An 18,201-nucleotide genomic window follows, 5' to 3' on the forward strand; every position below is an offset into this window, starting at 1 on the left:
CCGGGCGGGGACGCCCTGCAGGGCAGCACGGCGGGGGCGGCGCGGGGCAGATCCGCACGTCCCTCCCTCCCGCCCGCCGTCCCTCCCGCGCGGGCGCTCCCGGCCGGTCGCGGCTCACCGAAGGTGCGGCGCTGCTTGAAGGGCCGGTCCGAGGGCATCGCGGCGGGACCGGGGCGGCACCGGGACCGGGCGGCTCCGTCTGCGCTGGGGCTGCGGCGGAGCGGCGCTGACGTCATCGGCCCCGCCCATGGGGGCGGGGCTCTGCCGGCAGGGCCCCGCCCACCGCCGCGACCCCGGGGCTCGGCCGTGAGGGGCCGCCATGGCCCGAGGGCCGCTCCGGGACACAGCCGCGCTGGGGCTGGAAGGGGCACTGCGCCAGCCCGTGCCACCCCCTGCCATGGCAGGGACACCTTCCCCTGTCCCAGAGTGCTCCCAGCCGTGTCCCGCCCAGCCTTGGACACTTAAAGGATGGGACAGCCGCAGCTTTGCTTGGCACCCTGTGCCAAGCCTCACCACCCTCACAGGGAAGAATTCCTTCCCAACATTCAATCGAAATCTCACCTCTTTTAGTCTAATTCCCTCTTGTCCTGTTGCTATCTGCCCCTCTCTTTTTTATAAGCCCCAACAGCTGGTGCCACGAGCCCGGCTGTGCCACAGGAACACCGTGGCAGAGCATCCCCATTTCCAATGGGACATAAGGTTTATCCAGAGGTGACCCCGAACACGAGCGTTTTTTCCAGTTCTGATGGAGCAGAGTACCTGAGGGCCGTGCTTAAGGCAGCAGAAGTACACCCGGGCTGGGATTCCAGGAGGTGCTCAAAGCACAGAGGTGTCCGTGACTCTGGCCTGCCGTGGCAGCCTCTGCACATCTTGACTCAAACATCTTCCAAGGGTCACCGCCAGCTCTGGGCAGCAAACGTGGCTGTTGTGAGCAGGGCGGAGGAGAAGGAAGGATTGTGTGGGGATGAAGCCACAACAGCTCAGACACAGATTCCAGCCAACAAACCTGGACATGAACTACTCTCTCACAGATGCTCTGACATTTGCCATCCCACATCTACCCCGGTCATCTCCCCACTAATGAGCCCGTTGTTTTCCCTGCTGCATTCACAGCTATGTGAATATATTAAAGCCTGCAGCATGACTGCAAATAGGGCAGCTATTTCTGGAGCTGGTAAATGAATCAAAAACAACTGCAAACAGAGCGTCAGTGTTTCACCAGGTCTAATCTCCCTCCTCACTGCACGCCACAACAGGAGCTGTATCGTGCAGAGCAGTGTCTCATTGTTACAGTGAACTGGCACAAAACAGGAATGAACACAAAATGTTAAAGGATTAAGTACAACCTTGGTAAAAAAAATACATTAGAGATGTGGTTTTGAAAGAACTGCTCTGATTATTGTGTCACCAATTTAAACAAATATATATTTAATGAGAATTGAAGGAATTCTTGTTTCGTTATTGAGTTTACCCAAGAAAGAAAACACTTTCATGGCCAATATAATATATAAAATATATATTTTTCTTGACCAAGCAGTAGTTAAACAAGCACATACTGGTAAGGAAGTATAAACTCTTCAGATTCACTTTCATAATTAAGACACAAGTAGAAATATTAATCTCTGATATAGGTCCTGTTTATCAGAAAATACTGAAGGGAAAGCAGTATTGTTGAATCAGACATGGCAAGTGATGACCCTTACAGACTTCATCCTCAGCAATGGGACTTGTTACTATTGCTATAAAGTGTGAACCTCTTTTCAATGAGAGGAATGTGAAAATCCTTCCAATTTAGTGATGTGGCCCCTGGTTTTATCCATGCAGACCTCCTTGCAGGACTGGGGCCATAATTCCACAGAATATTATTCAGACACCTGGAAAGGGAGAAAAAACTCCATTTCATAGGAGCTCTGGAGCTTCTCAGCATGTTAGTGTACTTCCAGAAATGGGATGTGGATCAAATAAGTTTGATTTAATTTATTCTTTCTTCAGCCCTCAGCTTCCCGAACCATTCTGCAGACATAAATGCCTCTCTTGCCTGGTCTTACTGATGTCACTGGCAAAAGTAACTCCTCATTTAAGGAGGTGCATTTCAGATCCAACCCCCCTCTCCCCTGATCAGTCAAAGGTTTAAGGCACCAGCGAGGTGTCCTAACATGACCTGGAATCAGCAAGGAGCTTCCCACATGTCAGCTTTCCACAGTGCAGCACCACTGACAATGAGCACTCCTGGATCTTGTGAAACCACGGCAGTGAGGGAAATCTCCTGGAAGGAATTCTGTAATCCTGGTAAAGAAGCGTATTTCTGCCAACAGAACTGCGTTGATGCTCAGGCTCCTGCTGACCAGGGCAGTGTCCGAGCTCCTGCCCCTGCAGTCCCAGCTGCTTCTGCTTCTCCTGCAGCTGGGTCCCAGGAGCTGCTCTGCTCACTTCAGCCCAGCCTCTCTTGGTGTGAGATCTTTGCCTTTGTCCCCTAGAGAAGTAGCTAAAACAAGATCAAACATAAATCACAGACTGGTTTGGCTTGGAAGGGACGTTAAATCAGTTTGGGAAGGATGTTGAGACACTTGAGTGCATCCAGAGGAGGCAACGAGGCTGGAGAGGGGCTGGGAACACAAACCCTGTGAGGAACCCCTGAGGGAGCTGGGGGTGCTCAGCCTGGAGAAAAGGAGACTCAGGGGTGCCCTCATCACTCTGCACAGCTCCTGAAAGGTGCCTGTGCTCAGCTGGGGCTGGGCTCTGTCTGCAGCAGCACTGACACACCCAGAGCACACAGCCTCAAGCTGCACCAAGGGAAATTCAGATTGGATATTAGGAAAAAGTTTTTTACAGAAAGAGTCATGAAGTTCTGGAATGGCTTCCCTGGGAGGTGGTGGAGTCACCATCCCTGGATGTGTTTAACAAAGCCTGGATGTGGCACTGGGTGCCAGGGTTTAGTTGAGGTGTTAGGGCATGAGTTGGACTTGATGATCTTGAAGGTCTCTTCCAACCTAGTCATTCTGTGAAGACTGTAAATCTCATCCAGTCCCACCCCTGTCCACACTTTCCACCATCCCAGGTTGCTCCAAGTCCTGTCCAACCTGGCCTTGGACACTTCCAGGGATGGGGCAGCCACAGCTTCTCCGCGTCCGGTATGTGAAGGACGCTGTCATCAGCCACCTTAGGCAGGGGAGGAGTTACCTGGGAGGGCTCTGGAGCCAACACAAATCCACAGGAGGTGACTACGAGCTCAGCTTGTACAGTGTTACCTCCACTCCTGTGTCAGAGCCTTGTCTCAGCAGAGGCAGCACATCCTTGGGTCTCAAGTGCTGCCCTTCCCAGCCCAGAGCCATGCCCCAAACTCCCTTTCATTACCTTGTTAATCCATCAGGGTTTGTTTTCCCAGTAGCAGACGTTTCCTCAGCCTTTGACAGGGATCCACCAAAAACAAAACTGACTTTTCCAAGACAGCAAACCAGGCCAGTCTCCAGCTCCAGCACAGAGCAGCTCCAAGGTGCAGGTGGCACAGGCTGCTCAGGCCTCCTGTGATCCTGGCTACAAAAAAGGACTGGAACCATAATGCTAATTGTTCTACTCTTCCTCAGTTTGGCAGTAGCTTCACCATACAAATAACCAGGCTCAGACTCCCGAAGCACAGGACCAGAAACTGAGCTCCATCCACTCTTTTTTTTGACCCTGTTTATGATAAAGTAGGAAAGTGAAACCCTCCCCTTTCATACATGGAAATTGCTGCCAGCTCTGTGACCCTCTAATGCTCCTGATCCAAAAAAACTTTAGTTTAGTTTATTAGTTTAGTTACTATTTAGTTTAGTTACTTTGTTCCATAGTAACTAAATGGAAATTGTTCTTCAGCTTCCTTCACCTCTTGCCAGTTTTAAAAATAAATCTGAATTAATATTGGGTGCTGGTTTAAAGGTGGCAGTACATGGCCTAAGTAAGGCCTTGCCAAGATAGATCTGACAAACTTCTTGACTCCAAACCCAGCTTAAGAACTGGGTTTCGTTCAAATTCCCAAGTATATTTAATGCCAGGCTGCTCTCAATCCTTGAGAAAAAACACCCCAAACCAACCCCCAACCAACCAGCACACAGCAGGAGCTGTCATTTCACTGCAAGTTTATGATCTCAAAACAACAGAAAATGGCCATGATCTTTTGTTTTGCAATAGGTTATTTATTACAGCTTGTTTTGAGTAAAACTAACACTCAGCACTCTCTGTCCCAAGGTACTGTGACACAAAGCTACTGGTAGGACAGCTGTCCTTAAGGAAGTGTCCAAAAGAATGCAGGACACAGCAGATTTTCCAAATGTTCAGAGAAGTAGCACTGCCACCTACTTGGGAAAGCCAAAATCCATAAGCAGGTCACCATCTCCAAGGAAATATTTCTCTGGGTTACAAACAATAGAGAGAGATCCCTGAAGTCACTTTTTTTTCTTCCTTGCCTCACTGTTCAGTTATTGCCCAGACTCCAGCTTGCTGGAGGTAATTTTTTTGGGAGGCAGCATTCAGCTATTGCAGATCACAAGCTTTATGTAAACTGCTGTGTATCAGGAGCTGCTCCCAAGGCCAGGCAGGATTCTAGGTCCTATTCCCTGTTTTGATGGAATGGCTTAAACCAGGCCTAGCGTAAAGGGAGAAGCAGCTCATGAACAGCAACAACCAACACTGAGTCACAGGGGCAGCTGGGACACTGATGATCCAGGGCTACAGACCCCAACAGGCATTTCTGACCTTCAGGGTCATGGCCACCACCTAGAAGATTAGACACAGTCCCAAAATGCATGAATGGGTCTGAAAATGCACAGAGAAAACCCTGAACATGCAGGTTACCCTGCCTGAGTCCTCACACATCCTCAAAGCCACAAGTGCCCAAGTCAACGCCAACATTTTTACAAAAATCTCCACAGCAGCACTCCCCAGCCCTGCTTTTTTTTTTTTTTTTTTTCCCCTTGTTCTTTTTTTCCTGAAGAAAAAGTCCACCAAAATAACCCCTTGAGCATTTTGGAGTAATCATGTAGGTTTTTGGGGTTTTTTTGTCTTTATTGGCATCAATTAAAAAGTACTAAAGGAAAACAGCAGATCAAACTGGCTGCTGAGCTGTGACAGTGTGAGACCTCCCATGGGTGGGCTCAATGGCCTTCCTTGGCCATGAAAATTCTGTCTGGAGCAGAGAGAAAGTGGCAGGAAAACACTACAACACAAGAGCCAATTGTGAGTGCATTCCACATGCCCTTGGGCCAAATCCTTGTTGAGAGAAAGCAACAGACCAACAAAAACAGTCCTAGGAAGGTTCTGTTTTTTGAAGAAAATCAATCACGAGAAAACTTAAAATCCTCAGAAGAAAAACACATAAGACAAAACCAGTTACTGGTGACACTTTTTAATTTCTTCTGGTCAGACTTTTTTGAAGTAAAACCAACAGAGTAAGACAGAACTAGAGGTCAGGCAGTCATATTTACAGCCATTCAAAACTAAGTGTGTAAAGGCAGAGCTCAGTGGTGAAAGAAGCACAGAAGCATACAAGGAATAGTATTTTTGCGTTATTATTAGAATTTTATTATATTATCTTAGCCATTAAAAGAAACTGTTGCATTTTATACTGCCCAATTCCAACTCACCAGCTCCCACTCAAAACGACTTGTGATACAAAAAGCGACATTTTTTCTGTTTGTAGACAACAAAACCACCTGCTTTAATTTTCCCAAACCTTACTGAAGAGTCACAGCACAGTTAACACTAATGCTCTATCCTTTACCATTAAATAAAAAATAAAACAGGGAAAATAAAACAGGCAAAGGGAAAAAACCAGACTGAGTCAGTGTAATCATTCAGTTGGATTCTGGATCACAATCAGGAAATAGTCTTTATCTGGAGAGGAAAAAAAAAAAGAAAATTATTCTTTCACTGCTGGTATTTGTTCACAGAAATAGTAAGTTTCAACATTTTTCACATCTCTCTGGTGTGCTGTGGGAACTCCAGAGCCTGCCATTCATTCTCAATGAGCAAAACATGCTCCCAAGTGTCAGGTCATTTATTTTATGGGTTTTACTGAGAAAAACTTTCCGCTTTAGAAACTGCACATTCCCAAGGTAGCTGAATTTAACCCAGTTTGTGCCAGGAAACTACAGTAAGTGGCATGTGCCACAGTGGTGCAAGGTGGTCCCTGCCCTTCTCTCACAGGCACACGGGGGGCTGCAGCTGTTTTTTCTGGAGCAATGCTTATTCCTCTTTCCATCCTTCCTGTGGAAATCTGAGGCTGCCTCAGCATGAACCAGAGCCTGTGTTAAGATCTGCCCTAACCATGCCTGCCATGGGGAACTGCCATCCTCTGCTTGGCCTCTCCACCAGCCCATCCCAGCAGGGAGCACGCAGGGACAAGGCTGAATTCCTGCCACATGAGAGACCTGCACTCATCTTGCCAGTTTGGAATTTAACAAAATACTGAGAATGTTTTCTGAAAAGAAAGTTGCTGCTGCTGTATACCATGATTCATGATTACAGCTACATTAGTGTGCTCTAATACATTTACCAGAACTGGAAAGTCAGGACTGTCTTGTTTTATCACTCAGTCCACACTTCTGAGTGCAAATTGCTCCCAGAATGTATTTCTTTCCAAATCCTAGGGTTTTATACTGAAAAACGAAGCATGTGAGGGTGCAGCACCCTCTCAAGCATTATCTAATACTTGGTACTTTGATCTACACAAAATGAGGGAAGGGATTTGCCACATTCAAACACGACAAAGGAAACTTAGGTCAATGATAAAAGCTTTCAACTCTCCAGAAAGTAGAACAGCTTCTTGGAGAGAAGGAAGAATCCAATGTGAACACAAGCAGCAGGCAGACTCCTTCCAGGCTGACAGTGTCAGTCTCAAGTCAAAACCATCCTACTGGATTCCCAGAGTCCTGCTTTCGCCCTGCTCTCTCCTACCTGGAGCCACCATGATTTCGTTTTTCTTGGAGCGGATCCGCAGGAACGTGAGGTCGTTCTGGGGATCGATGTCCCGCACGGTGCTCCTGGCCTTCATGATGAAGCTGTGCATGAGGCCGGCGTACTGAATGGTGGTGGAGTTGTCTATGGTGCTCTTGATGGGAATACCTGCAGGAGAGGGACAGCAAGGCTCAGTGCCAAACCTCCAGAACCCACCCTGCACTGGGCATCGCCAGGTCCAACCAAGGCAAGGCACGGCCACTGCACCAGGGGTCAGGAGTGTTCCAGAAACTAAGCTACATCCACTCTTTTTTTTGACCCTGTTTATGATAAAGTAGGAAAGTGAAACCCTCCCCTTTCATACATGGAAATTGCTGCCAGCTCTGTGACCCTCTAATGCTCCTGATCCAAAAAAACTTTAGTTTATTAATTTAGTTATTATTTAGTTTAGTTACTTTCTTCCATAGTAACTAGAAGGCAAGAGGAAAACATGATGAAAAACAAGATATGAAAAAGCTGAGATGTGGGACCACAGGTGTACGTGAGAACTGTTTACCTCTAGTAGCACCAGTGCTTTACTTTTTGAGAGTTAGAAATAGAAATAAATTAAACAAAAATAATCATCTTTAAAGAAGAGAAGAAATACCAATGTTGGCAATTTTTTCTCCTGACTGGGGAAACTTTTTTTACTACAGAAAGGATCCCCAACAGCAGTTAAATGATATTGAGCTACACCAGGCTGGGATCAGTGATTATGGAGGACATCAGCTGCTGCATCACACAGCTCCAAGGCTGAAGCTCCAACGTTCAGCCCTAAGAGGAGGTGCAGTCCTGGGAGGTCCCTGGTTCAGTGATAACCAGCCTGGAGGGCAGACACACTGTTCAGCCAGAGCTTTACAGAGCTCCCTTACACTCTAGCCACCCATTAGATGGGTCTTCCCACCAAAAGCCAGAGCCAGTCAAACCCCAGCTCCTGGGTCAGAACACAGCACCCAGGTACCAAATTCTGCAGGGCAGAGCCAGGTGTCTGTTCCAGTAACTGCAGCTGCAGCACAGAGAGCACAAACCACTCAACCATCATAGAAAAGCAGTGAGCAGGAGCCAAGCTGCATGATCTGATCCTCTGTATATTCACATGTAGCTGCTGTCATCTTTTCTAAGGATTACTTCTAGGAAATATTCAATTTTTGGGCTGCTCACAGTGTATTGAGAGTGTGCTGAAGAAGTTGGCCTGTTGAACTCCAGACTCCACAAAGACACGACTTGCTGATGAGTTCCATGAGACCACAAGCACTAGACAGTGCTACAGAACTGGAGTCTGCCAGGCCAGCAGTGCTCTGGACAGGCCCAACAGCAAAATTTCCATCTTGTGAGAGCCTCAGTGCTACTGAAGAAAGTTTTCACACACCCAGTTTCAAACACTGCCATAACTCAAGTATTTCAACGCTGTTGCAAATTATTTTAATTTATTTCCTAAAATAATAATAATGTGAGCTCCCAAAAATTGGAAACCAATTTCTTTTCTAGCCTGACTACTGTCTGTCTCCTTGGGCTGCAGGAAAACCTCTCCCAAAGCCAAAGTGTAAGCTAAGTGCAAGTGGTACAAGCAGCAGCCCTCAAAGTGGGTGGCTGGAGTAAGTGATGGGTCAGAAAATTGAGGCTGACACAGCACCTTCCGAATTAACCACGATGATTCCCTGCACTCCCTTCTGGCTCTGGATTCGCTTCAGTGTTTCCTCCACCTCAGCCTGCAAGACAAAGCACAAAGCAATACAGGGTTACAGGGTTACAGCTGCTCCTTGCCTCCCACCAAAGCTTTGGGATAGCAGGGCTGAACACGAAGCTGCACAGGAATGATTAAAAAGCCACTGCCTGTACTGGTTTATACAGCCCAGTGTCTGTACTTTGGTGCCACCTTTTCTGCATGACCTTTCCAGTTATTTTCCATCTGCCTGTTTTCTTCACTCATTTGTGATTATCATCCTGGAACTCCCCTCCCTCCTCCTCCCCAAGCCTCCTGCTAAAGGCTTGCAGCTGCAAGCTGCAGTCAGACTGCTACAATTTAGGTGTCAAACAAAAATCATCTTTGAAAATGGACATGGAATTTATGAAAAAAGTAGGAAAAAGATACAAGGTGGGTGCAAGATGACCTTCCCTTTTAGCAAATGAATGCCAAAAGCAATTACAAACAAGAGAAGTGAGGGGGAAAAACTATGAATGAACATTCCCTGTTTGTAATTCTGATTTGTGCTAGGATGGCTGCAAGGCTGTAACCACTGCCAATAATTTACAGCTTAAAAAGGGACAAATGTAAACACAGGCCAAGGCAATAGTCCTTTGTCTGCTCTATAAAAACCATTAAAGGAGGTTACAGTATCTTCTGCACAACTTTCCTGCTACAAGACACCCATCTAAATATAACTATGGCATCTGCACTAAGGTGAGAAACCCTTGCACCTGAGCTGATTTCCACAGCTGGATGAGTACTTGGCATTTTTTATTCCCATTAAAGGAATCAAAACCAAGTAGCATCTTTCAGATCCTGCAAGGCAGAGTCCCCCAGAAATGGTTTAGGAGGGGAGACGAGAATCACCTGAACCAGAACAGGTGAGATCTTCAAGGGGCATTTGTCCAAGGCTGTGTTCCCTGGGCACCCTGAGCAACCCTCTCCACTTCCACAGCAAGCGGGCACAAAGATGTGACACGCCCTGCTCCCTGGGGAGAGACCTTGTCCAACAACAAACACAGCACAGCACAGCACCAGCTCAGCCCCAGCACCACCAGCACTTTCCTCAGAGTGCTGCTGGTAACACAGCCTGTGGCTCATAAGGGATGGCAGCCCCCAAGCTGCTCTTTATGAAGCAGAAGATTTTCTGTGTGATCCAGCACAGCAAAATTCAAGTATTTTCAACAAAACTCTTGGTTATTTCTGAATGCTGGACTGTTCTCAAATGGAATACAAGGGAAATTAAACAAAGAACAAATGAAAGGGTGTACAAACGCTGGGAAAATATAGTGGCAAAAGGTTAAATCTATTAGGAAATTAAGATCTGATTTCCCAACTTCTTACTAGCACTGTTTAAGTCTTGGTTAAATACTTTCCTTCACAGGACCTTAACAAACCTTTTCAGGTGCAAGGCAGCATCCATAAAGAAGGATACTGGTTCTTAATTTACTCTTAACACCTTCAGCTGGTCTAACTCACAGGTGGGTGATCTGCTCTGACACAGCTGCTGCTGTGGGAAGGTCCTGCTCCTCCAATTCCTACGCTGGGGCTTGTCCAGCACCTCCACGAGCCAGTGCAGCTCACCAGACCAACAAAAATAGTACTGAGAACAAAATTACACGTTTAATTCATTAAACACACAGTCCCCATTTTAATGAAGGGCTGAATAACTACAAGAGATAGCACATGGAGGAGGAGAGATGCACTCTAGAAAAGGAGAACAAACACTCCCTCAACACCATTTTGCTGCTAAATACCCTCTGCTGTATGTACAACACCAGCCTTTATCTTCCTGTTTTCGTCTGGAATAACTGAACTCCTAGGTTTGCCTAAAAAATACATCTTATTAGAGAATTTCAATTTTCCCTCTGCAACTTTGGTCAGCATTTATTTCTTTACAAATCTCACATACATTTGATCCCCAGTTTCATCGACATGCAATAGCCAGCACCACATCTGAGCAGGGAGAAGCCTCCAACAGAATCACAACAGAACAAATACAGCCCCGGTTATTAAACATCCCAAACCAGTCTCTTTTTCCTGACTGCCTCCAGCTTTACGGATGTGCCCTGGCAGCCGTAGCAAATGCAGATTCCGCTGCCCCAGCACGGGGCCGGGCGGGTCGGTGAAGGCTGGGCCTCTGCCCGCAGTGACTCGGGGCCGGGCAGAGCCAGGGAAGCCGCTCGGAGGCAGCGCCGGGACCCGCAGCGCTCCCGGCCGGTGCTGGGGGACACGGCTGGGCCCGCCCGGGGGCCTGACACAGAACCGGACACACAGCCCAACACGAACCGAACCGGGCGCGCCCAGCCCCCGCAGCCCCCGCGGCGTCTCGCAGTGCCTGAGGGGAGCCGGGAGCGGCCCCGGGAGCGGCCCCGGGAGCGCCGCCGCTGCAGCCCCGCGGGCCGGGGACGCGCAGGGACCCCCGAGGGCGGCGCAGGGACCCCGCCCGCACCCGGACCCGCCTCACCCACCATGATCGAGCCGCCGCCGCCCCGTCTCGGCCCCGCGCTGCCCCGGAAGCGCTTGGAGCGCGGGGCGGCGCCGCTGCGGAGACACCGCCCCGAGCCCTCGGAGCCCCTCGGCACCGCACAAACCCCCCAGGCTCCCGGGGCCGCAGTAGGTCCCTCATCCCGCTTTAGGGCATCATCGTGAGAGCCCATCCTTCCAGTACAGGGACTTACAGGAAAGGTGGGACGAGTCTATTTACAAGAGCCTGGAGTGACCTGACAAATCGGGATTGGTTCACGTTGAAAGAGAGGAGGTTTAGATTCGAGATGAAGAAGAAATCCTTCCCTGTGAGGGTGGGGAGGCCCTGGCACAGGGTGCCCAGAGGAGCTTTGGACGCTTCTCTGGCAGTGCCCAGGCCGGGCTGGATGGGGCTTGGAGCGGCCTGGGCTAGTGGGAGGTGTCCCTGCCGTGGCAGGGCTGAAGTGAGATGGCCTTCAAAGGTCCCTTCTCAGCCGAACCGTTCTGTGATTCCAGGATAAAGGGCGTGGGGATTCCTTTCCCCCCAGAGAGCCACAACCCCTCAGGTGCTGCCGGAGCCCCGCGGGACAGGGGCAGAGCCCCTCCAAGCCCTGGTGCACCGTAAAGCCCTGGGACCCCCCTGCCACAGCCCGGGGAGCCGTGTCCGCAGGGTACAGGTGTGTGCTGCCCCTGCCAGTGAGAAAGGAGAGCTCTCAGCTCCCTTGGGGGAAGGACTGGGAGTGACCCACGGTCCGATGGCAAAACAAACACATCCAAGAACTGCATCCCTATAACCCCAGCTCTGTTCTACACACACAAGACCAGCACTTGGGACTTTCCCTCTGACCTCAGGCTCTGCTAAAAGTGAAACAGAGTCCCAGAATGGTTTAGGACCTTTAAAGGCCATCTCATGCCACCCCCTGCCAGGGGCAGGGACACCTTCTACTATTCCAGGTTGCTCCAAGCCCTATCCAAGCTGGCCATAGACACTTCCAGGGATCCAGGGGCAGCCATAGGTGGGCAGTTTGTGCCAGAGCCTCCTGACCCTTACAGGGAAGAATTTCTTCCTAATAGCCAATCTAAACCTACTCCCTACCAGTTTGAATGCTCCTTCTTTTGGGACCACAACCCTTGAATCAGCAAACACACACTGAGCTCACGCTGAGCTCCCACAGCAGTCACAGAGAGCTGGTATTGGGTGAAATGTAAAACTTGTCCTCATAGTGTTTTTAGATTTTTGTTCCCCTCTGAAAGCCAGGATTTGACACAGCAGGTAAGCTCACTGGCTCTCCAATCTGTCCATCTGCATTTTCCTTGGAGAAAATGAGATTTCTCCAATGAGCCCTGTCATTTGTGCACTGCTGGGCTGACAGGCTGAGAATTGAAATTGGATCAGGCACTGCCAGAGGTCAGGAAAAAATCCTTCTTTAGGATCCAAGAGATATGGCAGTTTCCTCTTCTAGGGGCTCTTTACAACTTTGCAACCTAATTCAGTTAAATTCTAATTTCTCTTACCAGTCCAGCAGCATTTTACAGCTTGGCTACAAGAAGTCATTTTGCTGTGGATTGATTTAAATTTTGGTTTGTGCAATGGTAAGATTTGGGCAATAGTAAGGTTGTGGTGGATAATTTGGGCAATAATAAGCAGCGCACAGCTGCCACAGACACCCAAACAAACATGGGTTTCTTTAAACAATCATTCCCATGCTGCCATGAACAAAGCCTCCAACACTCCCACCCAGGGCTGCTGCTGACATTAGCACCCTCATCATTAAGGCAAACAGAAAAAAAATCAGCGCAACTGAGATGTACATTTATCAATACACTGCATTGTGACTAATTTTTACCTTTTAAAAATAAACTTCAGATTTACGTGAAATACCCTTGTAGCTGTACTCATATAAAGCTGCTCAAAGCAGTGTCAAATTTTGGGTTTACACAACTTACTAGGATGCTTTTAAGTGGTTCCATTCAAAACTTGGAGGAAGTGTCTCCACACCAACCTCCCTGCTGCAGAAAAAGGCAGTTGTTATTGTATGTAATTGCCTGGCACAGAAAATCATCCTTGGGATTTGCTGCCCCTGACAAAACTCAGTTAACTCATCCTGTGGGAGCACCTGGGAAAGTCAGCAGAGAGTGAACCCAGTGGGAAGGTCTGCAGCAGGGAATATCACTCTCAGGGAAGGATGACCACTTTAGGGACCATTTGGCCAAACTGGACAGAATTAAGTCCCTGAGATAGGTAAATTTTGGTTAGAAGAGACCTTTGAGATCACCAGTATTCTATGACCCTAAGACCTGACGGGACATCCCTGTGAGCACTGAGGGAACTGGAATGTCACTGCAAAGCCCATCTCCATTATTTGGGAATGCTTGTGGCCATCAGGAGAGGTTCTCATGACAGGAAGAATTTCAATGCCACCTCCCCCTTCAAGGAGGATCAGGGACACTACAAGACTGGTTGGTCTCACTGGAGCTTTTCCCCGCTCCTTCGTGGCATTTTGCCAATCCAAACCACTTGCAGGGGCATTCCTCACTGTTGGTATCCCTGCACCAGTGCTGCAATGGGATGTCACAGCTGTGGCTCCTGCAGAACCTCCCTCACCCCATCTCCCTCAGGCCTCAGCAGCCTCACAAGCCCTCACTGGCTCCTCAGGGCAGCATCCACAAGCACTAAAAATCCACAAATTGTGTGCAAAATCTCCTCTTCAATATCCAATGCAATCAACAAGGGTGGACGAGGTCTTGGGAAAGAACTGTTCCTGAAGAATCCCGGTGGAAGAACAAGTCCAGGCAGCCTGACCCTCACCCCAGGAGCACACAGACAATTCATTTCCATCTGGATATTCTGTCACACGTAAGGAATAAGGACCAGACCACCAGCTCTTTAAGTAGTTTTATAAAAGTATTTGACTTACTGAGATACAGTTACAGTTACCTGAGTATTTGAAATTACAATGCAAGGAAATATCAACAATGAATTTCAGTACAGTATTTTACAATCCAGTGCTGCTGATCCCAGTTTCTACATGAGTTCACTAGAGCACATATACACAAACAGTGATTCTTGGAGAAAATTAAAAGACACCACAAAAAAGGGGGCTGGAGATACCAATATGACAGAGTTGAGATTACAAATCCAGTGCAGCATGTAGTAAAATAAAATTTTTTAAAACCTCAAAAAAAAAAATCCCCTAACCCCCCAAACAATTTTTATTTCTTTCAAAATAATAAAAAGGTGGTTTTTTTTTTAAACACAAGCAACTGGATTTAAAAACCCCCAAACTTCCATACTAGATCAGATAAAGAATGTATTTACTGTGCATGTCATTAGTAAATGAACAGTTCCTGAGCTACTTGTAACAATAAGGCTTTGTTAATTCTCAGTAATTAATTTTCTCATGTCATTCTCATGAAGGAAAATTCTAAATAAAATTTATTTTAATACTTGGTAATTAGGATCAACTGACAGTTGCATATGAATGTACATTTGTGACATACTATGAATTTATGCAGCTCAGGTTGATAAAACAGTTGAAGCAGTGGGAGACAAATTAATTAATCTCTGCTGAAAATCTCACTTGTAATTCCAATCCACAAAAACCTGTTATCTGGGATAGCAGCTGCTCTGGGCTCATCCCTGTATTGCTTCACCAGATCCCCAGAAAGAACTGAAAAGTGCACCAGTGGCTTGTATAATTCCTTTGAACTTATACACAACATGCTGTAAAAATTTAACAGATTTGTTAGTATTCACAAGTCAAATGCCTAAGGAATCTGAACTTGTGCCTTCAGAAATATTTTCAATGTAATGCTGTGAAGTTGCTTTCAACTTTTTCTATTTGGCCCAATTTGATGTTTCACTGATTATTTTCCCCCTCAATGAATTCTTTATTCACAATATTTTTAAATAATATCTGGTGCTTGGAATATCCAGCCCCCTTTCTCCCATCCTGGTACAGCAGAAAAGACATATAAACATGCCATTTAAATTAAAGAAACAATGGAATAAGTGGAATCCTGGACATCAAAAATATATACAAGCAGGTATGTTTTTCCTGAACTAAACATTTCAACCATAAAAATATTCAACAGCCAAACCCTATAGAACTAGGGCTAAGGCTATTTCAATTATAACTACTCTTTATTTTAAAAATATAGGGCTGACAGCCTTTTGGGTGATATTTATACATGAACAATAGTTCTAGGTTCCCTACACGAATCGTAAAGCAATATGCAGAACATAGACTATTTTTCATAGCTTAACCTTGCATTATCTTGCTTAATTTAATCTCTCTTGTAAATATGTTAGATAACTACATTTCACTGTAAGAATTAATATAAACAGAAAATATATATAAGGCTTTTTTTTTCTCATGAGCTGTATAGTCATAGATCCAAATATTGTGGAAGTTGGCAATTCTCCCAGTCACACGTGAAGGTGAATTCTCATCATCAATGAAACTTGAAATGAGGGGCATTTCTGTATCATCAGCACCTCTCCCCAGGCTTTCCTTCAATTAAGCCTGACAAGTCCCACCCTCCTGCCTTCCTGAAGCATTTATCACTGAGCCCTGACACACTTGTGAAGTCAGTTAAAACCTGTAGTGTCTTGGTTCTTCTTAGACCTGAATCAGTTTTTCCCTCTTGCAGCTTAGATGGATACAACAGCAGGAAAGAAATACTCTTTTCCAGACTGAATGTTCAGTTTTATACTTTCCCACTGTCCTGTTTCAGCTCTGTCATCTGAGAGAGTCTTAAAGGCAACTCCTGGCCCAGTGCTCTGAGCTGCAGGTTTGCTTTAGTATGTGCTACATGTTATTTCAAGTGTCACGTCTCTCACTGTGGCTACAGCTCATTTCACTAGTGTCTGACTTCTTCCCTTCGGGGGAAGGGAAAGGGCTGACCAGACCCAAAAAGTGCATTCAGTCTAAAGGAGCAGTAAAATGCAAAATGTTATTGTAAACCAGAAAAGAATTAACAGATTCTAACAGGAAATAGCAGATGTTAATTCAACAGGAACTCACTACAAAAGTTACTAGCTGTAAGCAGCTTAGGGTGAATTAGCTTAGAAACCTCCCCAAAAACTTTAGTTTCAAACTTTATAGAACTATTTACTGATGCTCCAGTTTCCCAAAAACCTGCAATCCGTGTCTGAACTTTCTAATCCTCTTGGCCTCAGCCAGTCTCACACATCAGTTCATCCACAGAAATGATGAGTAGGATCATTTTTTGAATCCAGTTGTTTTGTGCTTCTTCCCGAGAGCCAAACGAACTCTTCGGAGCAAACTGACTGCAACATGTAGGAAAAACACTGAGGGTAATGTCCATTAACACTGCTGACAAACAGCCTGCAAACAGGAACCTCAATGGAATCAGTGCAATCCCAGCTGGGCTTGTCTTTTGCAAAACAAATGAAGTACCACAGTGTTAATATTGATTTCAAAGTTAAAACGTGTTACACAGCAAAAGCTCAGAACCCTTCAGAGGGCACAGAGCAGCGCTCCAACAACTTTGGGCAGGTGTCTCTTTTGCTGACAGGAACAGGATTGGGATAAACCAAAGCGAATCTATGCCCTGGATTTGTGCCACAGTTTGACATCCCCTTAACAGCAACTTCAGTCCAGCTGGCACGTGAGCAGACTCCAGGCAAGGAAAAACAGTCTGGCCACACTTGAGTTAGAAAAAGGAGCTTAAGGGTTGGAGCTGCTCATGGCATGGAGGTGGATCCAGGCTGGCTCTGACACTGCTGTTAGGAGGCTTAGGATGCTGCTGCAGCATTGCAGCTACCAATGAACTTCCCAGTGCATCAGTAGCAAAAATGCTACTAAAAAGGAAAGACAAAACTATTGTTAAAAATCTCTCAGTCATTAAGGACACATTCTAATTAATAAATGGTAAAACAAAGCAGAGCAGAAAGCTGTATTAAACCTCTACTTCAGTCATTAGTTGCTTGTAGCCATATCGGATTGCGCATTTGATTTCTGAAAGTGCTCAGTAGAAATCCAGAGTTAAGGTGGGTAACCTCAGGATAACATCCATTTATTTACACATTAGTACTGTTAAATAAATCCAAGTCATGTCTACTTTACAATGAAGTGTGCAACAAGCAGAAGAAGTGAAGCACATACATTGTGTTGGGTTCACATTCTTCAAGGTGCAAATTTCAGCTACTCTTGCCCAAATCCTTCTGTTTCTTCAATTGCAAATAACAGCTTTTCCTTCAACTGCTCATAATTTTTATATGGTGGAAGGTCTAAGCGATTGAAACTGCAAAATAAAAAAAATTAAGTACTGATGAAGAATTCAATAGGAACAAAAAAAATCCATTATGAATACAGGTGTTTGGAATTTTTGCTGTGGAGATGGATACTGGGATTTATACTGTGAGAAAAGCTGACTACTGATATAAATGTATGTATTTCTGAGGGCAAAGGTTAGTATTCAAGTGCTCATATAGTGATAGCTTTCATTAACTTTTCCCAGCTGGAGGAAAACCAATCTCTAGGTGGTTAATTAGAGTCATCATTCAGATACAAAATTTTCAATTTGTGTGGTTTTGCCTACCTGAAGAAAAGAGTAGAAGCGACCTTTTGTCTGGAAGTGTGTGAATGGGGCTATTTTACTAAGGAGTACAATGATAACAAAAGATAGTCCCAACCTTGTAAGACACTACTGGTAATGACTTTATTTGTTCAGTAATATGTTACACAAATCCATGGAATTCCCAGGGGAATCCATTCCATGCCACAAGAGCTTTTCAGAAGTTCAGCTACATACATACACAAATTCATTGGTGTAATTTGTGTTTGCTTTCACAGAGTCTCAACCATTTCAGCATATTACCCATTTACTAAAATACCACAGCAGACTGTGGTCACCAAAACCAGAGCAATAGCAATATTCTGATTTGTTATCAGGTATGATACTCACCAGGTATGACTTCTGGGTAACCAGTTTTCCTTTCCAACTTTTTCGATACAGAATTTTTGGGGTCCATTGCTCCCTGTAACAAATTCCAATAGACAAGGCATAGTCCAGCTACCTTTCTATCACTGTAACACATCTGAATCATGCAA

The 18,201-nt window shown here is 46.1% G+C and overlaps 3 protein-coding genes and 1 long non-coding RNA gene across 7 annotated transcripts in view; all 4 read right to left on the bottom strand.

The window, feature by feature from the left end:
• MAP1LC3A (microtubule associated protein 1 light chain 3 alpha) overlaps positions 1-256 on the bottom strand; it is a 17,882-nt gene extending 17,626 nt beyond the window's left edge. The window contains exon 1 of the mRNA XM_039712422.1: positions 119-256. Within this exon, the coding sequence (XP_039568356.1) occupies positions 119-236 (118 nt within the window). The 5' untranslated portion in view covers positions 237-256. The remainder of the gene's footprint in view (positions 1-118) is intronic.
• A 1,245-nt stretch (positions 257-1,501) lies between these two features.
• Positions 1,502-4,069, bottom strand: LOC120503698. Its single transcript, XR_005627814.1, has 3 exons — positions 3,355-4,069; positions 2,162-2,485; positions 1,502-1,874 (listed from the first exon to the last, which is right to left on the bottom strand). It is a non-coding gene; the product is annotated as an uncharacterized LOC120503698 (long non-coding RNA).
• Positions 4,070-5,364: 1,295 nt separating this feature from the next.
• On the bottom strand, positions 5,365-11,331 carry DYNLRB1 (dynein light chain roadblock-type 1). Its single transcript, XM_039712421.1, has 4 exons — positions 11,128-11,331; positions 8,603-8,678; positions 6,931-7,098; positions 5,365-5,868 (listed from the first exon to the last, which is right to left on the bottom strand). The coding sequence occupies exons 1-4, from the start codon at positions 11,314-11,316 to the stop codon at positions 5,825-5,827; spliced, it is 477 nt and encodes a 158-aa protein (XP_039568355.1). The 5' UTR covers positions 11,317-11,331; the 3' UTR covers positions 5,365-5,824.
• A 2,673-nt stretch (positions 11,332-14,004) lies between these two features.
• ITCH (itchy E3 ubiquitin protein ligase) overlaps positions 14,005-18,201 on the bottom strand; it is a 61,003-nt gene continuing 56,806 nt past the window's right edge. For 2 of the 4 annotated variants that reach the window (XM_039712416.1, XM_039712420.1), the window contains one exon: positions 14,005-17,392. In XM_039712416.1, the coding sequence (XP_039568350.1) occupies positions 17,293-17,392 (100 nt within the window). In that variant the 3' untranslated portion in view covers positions 14,005-17,292. Of the gene's footprint in view, positions 17,393-18,055; positions 18,129-18,201 lie in introns of all 4 variants that reach the window. The other 2 variants (XM_039712419.1, XM_039712417.1) reach the window with 2 other exon arrangements.

This window comes from Passer montanus, unplaced genomic scaffold (genome assembly GCF_014805655.1).
Source record: "Passer montanus isolate IOZ18808 unplaced genomic scaffold, ASM1480565v1 scaffold269, whole genome shotgun sequence".
Lineage (NCBI taxonomy): Eukaryota > Metazoa > Chordata > Aves > Passeriformes > Passeridae > Passer > Passer montanus.

Coding starts and splice junctions, on each gene's coding strand:
- DYNLRB1 (XM_039712421.1), bottom strand. CDS start 11,316: ATGGGCTCTCACGATGATGCCCTAAAGCGGGATGAGGGACCTACTGCG. Junction 7,099..8,602: donor CATCGTGGTTAATTCGGAAG/GTGCTGTGTCAG, acceptor CCTCTCCTGCAG/GTATTCCCATCAAGAGCACC. Junction 5,869..6,930: donor CGAAATCATGGTGGCTCCAG/GTAGGAGAGAGC, acceptor TTTCCTCTCCAG/ATAAAGACTATTTCCTGATT.